Below are 15519 nucleotides of genomic sequence, written 5' to 3' on the forward strand. Positions count from 1 at the left end.
AGTCAGGATTGCGGTATGAATCGCAAGTTTGTATGTGAGGCAAATAGAAACCCTTTACAGCTTACTGGTGAGAAGAAACTCTAGTGATTTGCAAAGTGAGGTTCCAACTTTATCCCACTATTTCAGGACAAAAAAGTAACATGGAATATCCCCATCAAGCTATTACGATGCTGTATTTTTAGGAAATTCCGCGACGGCACATCAGCCCCCGTGAGCACGGCACACACTGGATGATCTCGCTGGTAGCGACTGTCACTGTCACAGCTGACACCTGCAATGCAGAGCAACAGTTCTGATAATCCAGGCACGGAGTATTTCCTTTAAGATGTGGATAATTACACAAAAATAGTAGAAACCATTTCCCAGTATTAGGCTTCACGACGTTTTAGATACATATTTATACCAAATTTGCCCAAAGAGTGCAGACAGGACGTAAAACTCCACACAATGAAGACTACCTAAGCAAACCCTACTGGCTCTTACAAAAACCAACAATAAATGTATATGCAAGTGGGCATCTTAAAATGACAGTAAGTACAATAATTAGATTAAGTAATAACTAGATTTCTGCTATCATGTATCCATTGCAGTCTTCTAATCCCTGGTGTTGTGTGAAGGCACCAGACAATAATCTTACTTAGAAACACTACGTTTGGTGCATAACTTCCAAAGATATACAATGCCCTCCAGAATCATTAACTTTCTATGAATACTTCAAGAAAACATTTGCTCTGCTGCCTTCATGTAAAGAACGACTTACAAAAGGTCCAGGTGGCTTAAGAACATCCACCCAGTGTATTTTTTGCAATGTATCTACAGACTGGCCTTTTAGGAACCTTGGAAGAAAAAGCATCCTTAGATTTCTTTCTATGGGGTATCAAAGAAGGGTCTGGTCAAACAGGTAGGTAAATAAGGATTCCACTCATCAGTCATTCTATTTTAAACTCAGCAAAAGCAAAGCCTTACCCAGAAACAGTTAGGAAAGACCTCAGGATTTTCTTAAGTTCCAAAATACAAGCAGTTAAAATTTAACAGTCTTGTTCAGGATTGATGGGGTGGGTCAACCCCAAGAGATCCGTAACTAACTACGGTCCTGTTTGCTGGTCTCCTCGATCACGCGTTTCTAAGGCATCCAGCAAAGCAGGGAAGTGTTTTCTGGGACCTCTTTCTAATCCTGGACTGCAAACAACAGGAACAACTTTGCTCACCAATGATGTGAAGTTCTGAGTCGTCCCAGGTCACTATGACGTGACTACTGAGCGCTGGAAGGACAGACAGTGACAGTGTCTGTCAAATTTGCCTGGAACATTATTACAGGAACATTATTACTTCTCAAAAAAGTTTTAAGCAAATTCAGAATTCAGCTCTTCTGATATTCTGATAACATATTTTTAGTGAGACCAAGATTCTTACAGCCTCTTCATACCGCATAGCTCAGTCTCCCTTCAGAAAGGCTTTCTCAAATATTTTCTTCAAAGCCAGGAAAACTTTGCAACATCAGGGCCTTGTCTTTCTGAAAAAGGTTATTTAAAACCATTTCATGTTCAAGTTTTCCGTAGCTGCTACTGCCCAGAAAGTATCTTTCTCTTGCTCAGCTCTGCCCGCTTTGTCCCACTGAGCTCAGCGCTTCGCTCTTCCCAGCTCACCTCCCGTCTCCTCTGCCCTTTGCAGGGGCTGTCACAGCTTTGTCACTTCCAGCCCGAGCAGACAATGCACCAGCTTTTTAAACCTCCGATTTCTGTTGAATCCTCCAGAAGTGCTTCCAGAGTTGTGTTCATAAGCTGAACACACTAACTGAGCTTTCTTCCTCCTATTTCCTTATTAAAACTCACATGAAATTTCACTTATTAGCACTTGCAAAGCAGGAAACCCTAGAGACACAAGTGGAACAAATATAAAGGTCAATGAATGCAGCAGAGAGGCTGCAGCCCCAACAACTCTCTCAAGAAATTGCACAAATAATAAAGGAATGAAAGAAGTCGCGTTGAAAAGATGCATTTTAATCCTGAAAGGCGTTACACGAACTTTTGTCACTGATGGGGTTTGGGCCTATCATCCAAGAAAACGCGGGAATTTACCTGCTGAAAAGTAAACTCTGCTGGAGTTCAACATGTTAAAACATGTTGCGTGGATGTATTTTGGTATAGAATTATGCTTAGAAACCAAATTACCTTATCTTACTTTCACCATGCTTGCAAGCATCCCCGCTGCTGCAGCCAGCTCAGCTGAGACAGGGGCCGGGCCCGCGTCCCACAACACTCGGGTGTGTCGGGCTCACGACGGGGTTGTTTGCATTGATTTTAAATTTAGGCTGGAAAAAAGAAAAATGACCCTGAAGCAAGGCTGCAAGTTCCCTTGGGCCATCCACAAACTGACAGAGAACACCATTTCCTCCCCCCTCTGAAACTGTGAGAAGATGACAAAAGTAACAAAGGAAACATTAATTTGGGGGTTTTATTTAATTTTTCTTTTCTTATTTTTTTCTTTTCTTTTTTTTTTTTTTTAAGATGCTACATAGTCAAACAGGATTGGTCTTTTACGTCATAGGACTAGTTTACTACTAATATTTTTTCCCCTAGATAGACTTATTTACATACAAAAACAGTTTCCTGACCACTGTTTCTCCAATGCTCAGATGATCAAAACTCCCAACAATTGTGTAGTGCCCAAAACACCAGGAGGCAGAGGAATCTCGCATCACTACAGCAGCAAATTTTTAGTTCTAGTCACTGGCTTTAAACAGGTGCCCTTTCAGACCCTATCGTATTAAGTCAATTTTGTGACAATAAGGAAACATGAGATGAAATACATTAAATAAGTTAAATATGCATTAAACATCTCTGAATAACATTTTAATTCAACTAAATGAACCAACAGCAATGTAGCTTGGTCCCTTTGTGAGAACAAGGCATCGTCCTTTATTCCAAACGAGCGTCACACCAGTCACCATTCGCCTCTTCGCGATGCCCAGCACATTCAGCATTGCCACATACAATTCTTTTCAGCTTCTCGCTATCCATTTAAGTGCCAAGGAATTGGTAACTTGCACAGAGTTGAAGACACTGACAGAAACTGTTAAATTTATGAGCAGAATGGTGGATTAACATATTTTACAGAAGTTATCAACACCTCCTGCCTAACCCAGCTCCAACCATCCAGTAGGGCCAGCTCCAGCACTGGAGGAATAGCTTTTTCTACTTCTTTTTCTTCCCCTTTTCTTTTTTTTGTTCTTTTTTTTCTTTTTAAAAAGAGGTAATCCAGCAACATGTACCAGGGTCTAAGAATGTTTAAAATGACATATACAATATCCCATTGTAGTGTTAAATCATGATTTTCTCCCCCCCTTCCATCACTGAAGCATATTCTCTCTCGTTCATTTACTCATTGTACACTTTAAACTTTCTAGGTTATGTTACATAGTATTTGTGCAGGGGTAATTTAAAGGCAAGACCTGTGAGATGTCATACATTAATTTTTTTTTTAAACATCGTTATGAATAAATTTAATCCAATGATATGGCAGAACCATCAAACCAATTTACAATTTCCAGCATGCTGCCTCTACAAGGCTATTTTTCCTATAATTACACCAAAGACAAAGAACAAAACCACCAAAGCAAGTAGTCTGGAGCTGAGCCCTTCGTCCTTGACAGCAACTGCAGAAGCCGATATTGGGTTGTTTGTCTGGGGCGGCTTCCTCATCCGCAGTCCGTCTTCTTCCTAAAGGAACATATATGGATTATCTCTAAGTATTCACCCTTATCGTATTTATTTTAGGTGGGCAAAATAGAATAGGCAAGCTAATTTAGAGTTGTGTTTCCTAAATAATCCCGAGAAGGGTAGTGAGGTAGGAGAAGAATTCGGTATCTACTTGACCAGCAGAACAAACCCCACAAGCTCCTGGAGTTTTCTCCTGCTGACCAAGGTAACGGGGGAAGCAACGAGGGAACCTGCACCACCACTCATCCCAAGGCTGGAGACAGCTCCAGAAACTCAACACCACCGATGGAAGGAATGGCATGGAGATGCTTTTTTTGCTCTGTAGGCAAAATATAGTGCTGTTGGGGAAAATGTTTTCCAATTTAACTAAGGTAGGTTGTGAAAAATATGCAGCTTTAAGGCAATTATACTCATCATTCCTCTAGTTAGATGTTGCAATCAAATTTTACCAGCATTTGAAGGGAAATCTATTTCCTCCATCACATTAATGCTGACATTTTGACATGAAACTAACAGCAGTAATTAGGATATTTTCTTGGTATTTGACAGCTCTCTCGATTTAAAGATGTAAGACAACTGATAAAACAACATCATAACACCAGATATTATCATTTCAGGTGGAGCCTGTGTTACCCGCGTCTCGATCTGAACGGTGTGTTAGCACACTCCATTCCACACACACCGCACTTCAGGAACTTGTAAAACGTGCCTTCTGTGACTTAATTTGTATACAGCTGAAGCAATAGTGTTAACACTTCTCCATGTGATGCAATATTACAGTGCAAAAGTGTAAGATACCATAGCAAAAGCCTCCAGTCTATGCATAGAAAAGTACTCAAGAACTGAATTTGCAATAGGAGTTACTGCAGCCTTAAAAACCATCAGATAAGTGAGATTCAAAAGTCGGTGTTTCTCACTCTTGAATTTAAAGGGGCACCTAAAGTTCTGGATGAAAACTTTTTCATTCCTTTATTTGTTTATTAAAACTCACAGACTATTTGATACCCCACTACTGCGCTAAGTCTGGATGGGGACAACCGCCTTTCATAAACAGTAAAATATTGCTTACCCTATATCGTCATTTTCCTGCTAGAAACAACACGTTTCCTTCTGACAGTGACTCTAACCTGACGCTGCCAGCACCTGGCTGTAATTTACCACTGTTTTCTGATGTTTTGCAGATGTTTCTAACACTCCACAAAAAACCAGCTCACAATTTTAAGACATTACTGTAAGCCCTCAGCTCAGTTCTAGATATCTCCTGTAGAGTGTTCACTCAAGACTGATTTGCAAAAACTACACTCATATAGCAGTTACAGTATTGTGAGATGCTGGCGAAACAAGAACACAAGGAGAAGTTCAGGTTGTGTCTCAGCTATATACATATATTATTTCTATGTGCAAAACAGAAGCGGTTTACAAATGTTTCATTAATTTCTTCATGCATTGGCCAGCCAAGCGGCACCAGAGCTGATGGAACAGAGTTCCTTTCATTGGGCTCCAGTAGTCACAAATTCAAAATTTTCATTAGTTTGGTTATCTATGAAACTAGACAAATGAAACTACTGAACTACTGTAGAAATAGTTTTTCAGCACAGTGATAACAGCTCCTCAATTACTTGATTTCACAGGGATGTGCTGCATATGACAGGAAGCTTATTTCCTACTAATCTCTCTTACTCTGGTCATTTCAACTGCGTATTATAGGTGCAATTACTAAAACACTTTTGCACAACAGTGCCCTCCAGCTCCCATCAGTTTGAGAGAACGGGGCCAAATCCAACAGCGAATGTTTAATTCAGACCGAGAAAACTAGGTGGGGATAGAGAAAAAAAGAGAGAATTCATTACTTTGGGTTGCTGCCCCATCAGTTTCTCTGAGTGCACGACTTTGTATGTTCTTTTCAACGGAAGCATTGATTACAACACTTTGTTCTCAGTTTACAGAGAGAAATCTAAATTATCTTTTAATTTACAGAAAATATTAAAACGACATGCCAAGGTCAGGTAACCAAACCTTTAAGTTGGAAGCTTTTTCAGGAAAGGGCTAAATCTGAAAACAAGGCGTATCTTTACCTTAAACTGCTTATTTTCCTCCCGTAACCTCTGAACTTCAACTTGAAGCCTCTTATAGTCTTCCATTACTTTCTTAACTTCAGTGTCATCCAAAGAGGAACTTATTGATTTAGACATTACAGAGGAATCTGTCTTTGTTGCAGTTGTGGATACAATTTTATTTATTTCTATGTCATGCTGTTATAAAAAGGACAGAGTGATTTTTGGTTAGTTATTAACACCGCACCACGCTCCTGTTAGGAAACAAGTTGCAGACCTCCAAACCCTCCTCCCTGTTCTGCACATCACAACACCCAAACCGCTCTTTCCCAACCAAAACTGCCACCAAAGTCTCTACATGAAGATGCTATTTACATGAAAAAAGTAATAGGATCTGGTTACTGCTTGTCCTTTGTTTTCCCCTAATAAATTTTAGGGATTATTAGAAAACAATCGCAACTGAACAGAATAGCTCTTAAATGTAATTTAATTCAGATTTTTCCTTCCTCTCTTTACGCCTCTAAAATGGAAACACACCAAGTACTTTGGCCTAAAGCAAAAGCACCTACTTTTACAGCAAACGTTTGCTGTTTGGAGAGGGTAGAACAGACACAGTGAGACCACAACAGTGACATTATAACAACACACGATCATAGTTACAAGCTGCCCAGGGCAAGGTAAAACCCACGTGGCTTCAGCACCTGCACACTAGGAAATGTATTTCAGTTTATTCTATACATTATCAGTTCTACATTTGACACCAAATAATTCTGTTAGAAATTAATGCATTCATTACCCCAACAAAAAAGGATCCTACAATATTATAGCTTCTAATTGCAATATAATCCCTTAATGCATTTGTATCTCCCTCACTAGCTTGCTACCAACTTCCTTCCAGTGTTGTATCAAGGAATCAAAGGGGTGTGTTAGACAGGCAAAATTTATACTGCTGATGGTCCTAAGTGCTTCAGCATAAACGCTGAGCTCTATGAACATCAATCAGCATCTTTCCATTTGTTTTTTTTAAATATTCTTTATTCTGTGATCTTTCACTCAATGAAAACAGATCAACTCAAAGATTTCTTTGTGCTTGTGTTGCATTTACACTCTTCAAATTAGCTGCTGGTTCCATTAAGCATCACTAAAGTTTAATACAGTTTATATCGTGTTCTCAAAGGGTGATGCCATCCAGGCAGTGAAACAGGACGTTCTGTCTTTTGCTTATATAACTGTCTGTATAAACATGTCATTTTACATGATTTACTGCGGTATTAAGTTAAAACACTCAATAGGCATCTGAAAATACTCACAGGCTTATCATTTTCTGCTGGTAGCTCAAACACACACCTAAGTTTCGAATCCATGAGTTCTTCTGGTTTTGCTTCTTTCCACTGAAATAACATTAATTTAATATTAAACATTATTATAACAAGGCAGATGGAAAAGCTGGTGTAGTATGTAAACAAATCATATCACCTTACTCAGGAAAAACTCTATAGGTGTTTACTATGTTGCCTTTAACCACAAACATGGTGAAATAGGAAAATGAAATATGTAACTGAGTGGCATGGTAAGGAAAGACCAGGTATGATGAAGAAAATAATTCTAAATAGTCTGAAGCACAGGTAATTTCTGTAAGAACGGGAAATTGTGTAAGAGTAATTAGCATAGATAGGGGGAGCTATGGTCCTGATAAAAAAGGAAAAAAAACAAACAGTGGGGGGGATATACTCAAAGGAAGGGAAAGATAACAAAACCCCAAATCAGTAACACTGGTTCTGAAGTCTTTGTTCAGCAGACTTCCTATTAAAGCTTTTCAAATGTCACAGGAGGTTTTTCTTCCCGACTGGTAGGAATTCCAGGGCTGCTCTTCCCCCTCCTGGTTCTCCAGCACCAAAGCCCGGACAGTCCCAGGCCGCGCAGCACACAGGGCGGGACGCCTTCCCCCTCGTCCTTCCCGCCAGCCGGGGAGTCTACTAGAATAAAGTTTCCCTCCAATACTTTTAATAGGGATTAACAGTTATAAATCTTTACTAGATAGCAGCTGTAGCTCTGATTCATAACAGTGATACACAGCAAGAATTGTCCATATTTATGTCCTGGAGTTCCCACATGCTTCTCTTCGCTTTGAGCAGGCTGCTGGTCGCACGGCATTGCTCAGCGGATCTCCGGTGGATGTCAAATGATGGCCAACCCCTGCGCAACCCCAAGAGGTATTTGGCTCATCCCAAACAGCTGACCTGCACCTCAGCTCTGCTGTGCCTGCACTCGGAATTCTATTTCGAGCTCTTTGGCTGCCTGGGAAGTGCTGAAAGCTTTATAGTACTCTGATCATTTGTCTCACCTGTTTATCCAGAACAGGATGAGATTTGGAGAGCAGTAACAAAACTGAGAATCGATCGAGTGTTATAGAAAAAGTAATTGTATTGGCCCAGAGAGCCCTGGAAAACTGAAAGGGCCATCTAGGTCTTAAAAGGCATTCTCTGCTAGGAGAATAACATTTTTCATGGTATAAAGTATCTCATAAAAATTAAAGAGTTAGAAAAAAGGCAGACTGGCTTATCTTCCTAGTGATGCAGACATTTTATTACTATTGTTGTTTCTCCCATTGGATCTTATTTTGAGGCCATTAAACAAATACAGTTCCATCATTCTCTTTCAGAAGGGAAATTCTTAACTCTGCAGAGTGCCGCAGCTTTCTAAATCTATTCCGAAGAAGCAGCGTATTGTGAAGACTACTCTAAAAAAGCCATGATATGTACTCTGAGGTTTTTTGGGGCTGTTGTTTGTTTGTGGGGGTTTTTGTTGCTGTTGCTTTAAGTAATACACATATATATAAACACAGACAGGCCGTACACTTCAGAGTAATGGTCTTTTTTCTTTTTTATTGTGTCCTAATAGCTACTGAGTATTCTCTCAAGCTAACAAAAACTAGATCAGAGAAAGCTTCCTTGTGTCTTCTTGCAATAGTAAATCTTGCTCTTATAGGAAAGCAACCAGTTGGCATTCTGGTTTGTTCCTTTCCAAGTTGTCTTAATATAGCCTGACACCTTATTTCTATATCTTTTGTCCTTTGCTTAAGCACCTACATGCCTTCTGTTACTCTGATTTGTAATCCACAGCACAAGCTGTATCAGGGCCTTTCATTTCCCTAGGTCGCAAAAGACACGGGTCAGGATAAAGAAAAACACAATACTTGTAAATCATCCTCCTGGTTCCTGCCGGGAAAAGGAGCTGCTGAAGGGAAGGCTCAAGACAGAGTACAGAGACATAAACCATGAAAGATGCCACAGACTTAGAATATATTCTTTATATTCTTCAAACATATAATTCAAGTAGCTCTTTAAAAAATGATGTATTGAAAAATATTACAACTACTTAACATGTGTTTCATGGCTTGGTATCCCATTACTGTCAGCAGCGTCCTAAAGAAGCAGCCACAGACACCAACTCAGTCTCCCGCACTTTGTCTTTCAGCACAAGATTCTTGGGGCTCGACATAAAAAGAAAATACCCTGCCATGCACAGAGATGGAAACGTGGCAAAGCTTTCAAGGAACATTCCAGTGTGGTTTGACAACAGCCCTTAAGCGACACAGTAAAAGGTCTGATAAAATTATACAATCAGAAAGAAATCCATTTAAATTAATTTCAATACTTACTACTGCTTCCATATCTGAAGTGTCAGCTGGAGCAAACATAGACTGAACCATAAACTTGTGTTTACTTTTCTCATTAGGGTCATAGTCAAAAGGCTGTAGCATCACTGCAAGAAAAACCCCAGAACACATCATGTTAACATTGCTCTGATGCGCAGTCATGAATTGATGAGATTGCTACCAGATTTGAGAAATACAAATATTAAAATGGTTTCAAGTTGTATGTCTGTTATTTCCAAAGCAGCAGCTGAGATCAGGAACCTCACTTTAAAAAGAATTTTAGAAGGCAGCCTGGCTAGATTTTTGTCTGAGGATTTTGGAAATGCTATTCTGTATACAACTATGGCAAGATAACAGTAGTAATTATAGTAAATCGGATAATTTACATATCTTCCGGGACAGGGGGAAAAGTTCTCAGAGAAAGCATCTCTCATTCTTCCTCCATCCTCGGGGCAGAAGTGAGGAGCTGGCGTTCCCATCAGCTGTGCACACAGCTCTGCTGGTCGCTCCTGAGAAAAGCTACACAGTCAAACAGTTTAAACCTCCAGGTTCAAGTCTCAGGATGGAAATTTCCTCTACAAAGATTAAGAGTCACATGGTATTTGTTTTACCAAGTACAGGTATTTCACTTCCAAATCTGAGTTGCTGAAACTTTGTTACCAATTTATATAAACTTTGCCTCTGAAAAGAATACAAGAAACATATTTCTCTTCATTCAAAAATTCACAAACATGCCAAAATTTACTTATGCAGAAAATGAACGTGTTCAGGGGGAAGAGAAAAAGGAACAAGTTTGTTTGGGGTATTTTTTTAAAAATGTATTTAATATTAGGAATTCCCATGTGTTTTCCTTTTTGGTAAAGAACTAATCTGTTAAAATAAAGAGGGAGAGTTATGTATTTCACAGAGAGCATTCTGGAATCACAGTGGTCACTTAGAACCCCTGCGTTTTGCAAATGACACCTGGATATTCAGCTACTGTGACATTAATGAACACTTAAGCAAAGCAGTTTACAGAAACATATTATTAGATATTGCAAAAAGCCACCACCCCCCAAATTTACAATGAAGCTTGCATATAATATACTGCAATTCCTACTAACATAACAAATGGTGTATGGTTTGAAAATCCACGTTTTACGACCCATGACTCTACTTCAGCCCCTCGATTCAAACACTATGAAGAGAAGCCATTCAAGAATTAGAATTACTTTCAAGTACTAGTGCTATTAACATTACATGCCCAAATTCACATAGACTAATTGCAGGGGTTTGTTGTATAAAAGCAATATGCAAAGATCCCATTTATTGCAAATGAAGTCAAGTCAAACCAATTTGCCTCCTTCAATGCGAAGAATATATTACGGCCGTGCCATCTTCATCATGCACACAAAGTGTGGCTATCAACAACCACACACCTTTTAAAGCGATAAGAAAAGGAAGGTGGCCAATTCTTAGAGGCGCTTTAAAAATTACTATACATTTTAAACTCACCTTGCAGTAACCAAATACTAGTCCAAAAATAAATATTTGCAAATTAACCAGCTACTTTAAAAAACATTTTTCCAAACAGAAGTGGCTGCTCTGCAAAAACAAATGTATTTCAACATGACATGATACATCACTGGAAAGCAGGAGCATTTTTTCTCCTCTGTAGCAGACACCTCGCTCACTTCAAGTCTACGTAATGTGTAAGATCCAACTGGGTACTGAAAGCTCTCCAGTTTATGGAACTTCTCCAGATCTGCATTTTTTTTCAGTTTGCTTTTATAAGCTCATTTGAAATGGTTATTTCCCAAGTGACAGTGCTGGAGCCATCCTCCAACACCACGCTGGCTGCTCTGAATTGCCTTCAGCGCATCGTAAGAGCCAACGGCCAGAGAGGGCCTGACAATACACACAGTGTTAGCACTTGTATTTTTAGATCAATACGCAAAGGCCACACTGACACAAATTATTCAAGAAATGTCTTGTAAGCCAGATGCAAAGCTAAAAAATATGTACTTTGTTCAAGAGGAAACCAAACCATTTCAACATTTAGCCACAGGCTGCTGGGGGTTTCTGTGAAAGATCGGTTCCACGTAACTGCCCCAATTGCTGGAGAATTTGCTACTGTGATGGGAACGTGGGTCCTTTGTTTTGACCAGAAATTCCATACCTTATGCAACTACTATGTGAAAAGCGTATGTTTCTACAAAACGCCTTATCAAGCCAGACACCTGCCCTGGTCAAATGTTTCTGACCAGCTTTCATCAGAACCCAGAGTTCTAAGAAATAAAAGGATTAACATAATCTTCAAATTCACTGGCATGAGCATCCATTAGGCAGAGATGCACACGCATTTCACCCACTTTCTAAACCGATCACCCTACAGCTGCAGCACCAGATGTATTTATTCTACCACGGGCAAAAACCGCGAAGTCATTGAGAGATCAATGGGATGAGCAGTAACACAAGTCATACCTGTCAGCCCACTTGTCTCTCTCACAATTCAAACATGAAGGACTGGCCTCAGGTACGTCCTGTTCTAAAGTGTTTCCAAAGAAATGGACACTAGTTTCCTCACAAACTCCTGCTACACCCCCATACAAGGCCCTGTTAGATAGCAAAGGAGTGGCAGTGACCTAATATACTCTTTCCTAAACCAGTTTACTGGCAAAGTCAACAACCATGTCACAAGCATTACACTCCTGCGGTTTTCACCAGAGTAAAGCTGCTTTCCCAAGGAACACAAGAAATGTGAAGCAAGGAACACGGAAGGAGGCACAACTCCCCCCCAATGCCAGCCAGGATCTCACACTCCCTTCCAAGAGCAGAAGGAACAGAAAAGTCTCCCTGCTCGGATAGTCAGTGACCTTCCTCTAGTTTCCAGATACATTTATTAATGGCCTGTTTACTTGGTCCTAGACCAATACTGCCCTTATGCTTAAATATCAAAGAAGGGGAAGAGTCGTGTACTTCTGGTACACTCCAAGACATCAATCACAGAAACTCTTGGCGTCTGGTACACTCCATCAGCCAGACGGGGTGGTGCTCCCGGCCAGGCTCTCCATTCATTCCCTGCACCTGTTCTGGCTTCAACTCCTCTACACAAGCCACTCTAAATCTACATCCAGGAAATTTCACTAGTGCTTGGGACAACAGCATTTACACTCTCCTATCTCCTCCATTACTCTGCCTGTTTGCGCATACTACACATTTGTCTTTTTCATAGTCACATTATGTCAGCACCTTGGTCTCCCTATCCAGCCCCTTGGTTTAACAAGCTTGTGACTATAGCAGGAGTATGTTATCCTCCGGGTATGTGATTTTGCAGTTTTTCTGATGAAACTCATCCTCTGTCTTACTGTAGCCTTCAAGGACACACAGTTCTGCCACGTTATCTTCAGCCTCCCAACTTCACATCATTATCAGGGTTTTTCACGTATTCTTTTTGTGGCAGAATTGCTTATAAAAGCATTAAACGAGATCAGTACCAAGAATCATTCTCAAAAAATGTCACTAGTAACTTCCTGCTATTACATTTCCATCCACCACATCACTGTTTACTCTTTAAGCAGCCCATTCAATAGCCTGTGAATCTATTTTTCTTTCCTAGCTTTACTGACGATTTTCCCAAATGACACTGCATGAAATTCGTCATGGTCAGGATAGAACAAATCTACCACATTTCCATCACCTTTACGTAAAATACCCCAAGCAGCAAGCCTCAAGATCGTTGTGCCATTTGATCAGCTCTGCTAGGGGTGAGCAAAGGCCGCTCCCATCTACAGACACAGGCAGAGGCCACTGCACCACTTCACATTTGCTCCATGTTTGCACAGTTCTTTCTGGAGGTATTTCAGTAATACTAAAAACTATTGAATTTGTGGAAGATCAAGATAGATTCTTCTAAAGCAAGCGGGTAAACCCAAAACTTGGCAGTCGCTACGTACTCCTGGGATGTCCAGGTTCAGCGGACGGGACACGACGGGAGTGTTAGCGAAAGGGGCAGATCTGCTGCGACTGAAGGGAAGAGCAGCTGCAGAAACACCGTCCCGAAGGCAACGCAAGCTGCCTTTTCAAGGTCAGACAAGTTTACAGAAGACTAAAAACCACCCCACGCATATTCAGCGGGAACCCAAGGATAACGTGAGCTTCTCCCCATTTCTAGGAAGCGTGTTCAGACTGCTCCCTTCAGCCGGACACCGCACAGACGGTACCATCTGTACTTGCTCCCCCCGGTATACACCTGTCTGCAGACTCCTCAACATCTGCTTTTATTTTTTCACTTTTCCTTTGTAATCCATTCATGCCTTTCATTTAGATTTCAACCTGTTGGAGGCCACAAAATGAGGTATCTTTGTCGAAATAAGACATGTTTAACCAAAATGGAATGTGTGCAAATAACCTTCTTTACAAAGTATTTCAGACCAAACGCAATGAAATGAGATGACAGCGCACACATACGCTTCCCGACAGTTACATAAACTCGGCTGTTAAAATTACATGTCATTATGTAACAGGTGAGAACATGGGCTGCAAACCTGACATTGCAGCAAGCAGCACACACTACCAGGGCCTTAAACACAGATATTTAAGCAAAGCTGTGATATGACATGAGAAGCTGGTATTTGACGCTCTATTAGAATAAAGCAAGCTTTACTTTTCTAGCATTTTATGTTTTAAATGAGCCATCATACTAGTATGAAACAAAGTGGAATAATGCTCTGATTGCTGCCTGTGTCTTAGGGCAGAACACCTTCTCATACACTCACATCAGAACAGTACAGAAAACTCCACAGGGGTTTAAGAAAGGCGTCTGGTTACTGCAGCCCAAGGAAGATAAGGCTGCCCCAAACTTGGCTTTAGTCAGTAACATTCTGAGAAACTTATGAACTGTTCCGGAGCTTCACGCCACTATATTTAGGCACAGATTTTTGGAGGCGAGGTGCAGTATCAATGCAGCCCTACCGAGCAGCTGTGTTAATGCCAGTCAGCGATTCTCAAGAGGACAGATTGCATATAGTAAATACAGCCCAATTAGTTTAAGTGTCCGGAAGTTATTACTGAATTAACCACATTCTAATAATTTCTCATCAGTAGTATTTTCACTAGGTTTGGAGGAATTCAAGTCCTATTTTTATGCCTTGTGCAAGACTTGAATTACATGTCTGAACACTGATTCAGAGACAACGAAACAAGTTCTATTTATTTTTCACTTCATTAACTCCAAAATCATCCCTCTGCTCTTAAGCAACATTACTCCAAAGCAAAGGTTAAACACATCCCCCCCTTTCTGTGAATTGGACTTCTGTTCTCTAAGTTAATGAAAGTTCCCTCTTTGATCCCCCCGATCCAAGAGATCACTTCTGCTAATCAGAACCATGCCACCTTCAGCTCCACAATTAGGTCCCATGCATGGTATAACAAAGCTACCAGAATTCAATAAATACAGTGAAATTCAACCACAGCACATGATAAAGACAGCTTCAGCTTCAAATGTCTTAGGAAATAAAGAATTATAATCCCAGAATTCTGTAACACATTGACTTATAAATTTACATTACATATTACCTAAAGAACAATGAATGTGTACTACATGCATTTGAAAGTATAATGTTAACATAAGGACTGCCAATTTAGGATCATTATTTATTATTACTAAGTTACTATCAGCATGAAAATACGTAAAACACAAACGTGAGTTTGTGATTAAATATACCACAGCCACGTGCAAAACTAAATGAATCATAAATCACTATAAATAAAGTTATCAGAAAAAGGGAAATTTTTCAAAGCTACATAAGCAAGAGCAAAGCACAGCTTAGGGTGAGCACAGCAGTATCTCATAATTCGATACTTTAAGTCGAGTCTTGGACTAAATCCATATCCTATTCGGTATGCTGCTGAGAGAGTGGGGCTGCAAAAGCAAGTAAGGTGCAGGCAAGCTGGTAGCACAACATAAAACGGTTCATACAACACTCGCACACACTATATTCTGCTCAAGGTAGAGCAATGGGTCATCGCAAGCAGAAGTTTAGGAAAACACTCAATGTTGAGATCAAGAGGACATTTAAAAAAGCGCGGTATGTGCCAAAGGAAGCTT

At 40.2% G+C, this 15519-nt stretch overlaps 1 protein-coding gene across 1 annotated transcript in view; it reads right to left on the minus strand.

Moving 5' to 3' along the window:
• Nucleotides 1–2444: 2444 nt before the first annotated feature.
• Nucleotides 2445–15519, minus strand: part of VAPB (VAMP associated protein B and C) — a 30375-nt gene continuing 17300 nt past the window's right edge. The window contains exons 3-6 of the mRNA XM_065032445.1: nt 9435–9538; nt 7084–7164; nt 5795–5971; nt 2445–3719 (exon numbers count right to left, since the gene is read on the minus strand). Of these exons, the coding sequence (XP_064888517.1) occupies nt 3561–3719; nt 5795–5971; nt 7084–7164; nt 9435–9538 (521 nt within the window). The 3' untranslated portion in view covers nt 2445–3560. The remainder of the gene's footprint in view (nt 3720–5794; nt 5972–7083; nt 7165–9434; nt 9539–15519) is intronic.

This window comes from Columba livia, chromosome 16 (assembly GCF_036013475.1).
Source record: "Columba livia isolate bColLiv1 breed racing homer chromosome 16, bColLiv1.pat.W.v2, whole genome shotgun sequence".
NCBI lineage: Eukaryota > Metazoa > Chordata > Aves > Columbiformes > Columbidae > Columba > Columba livia.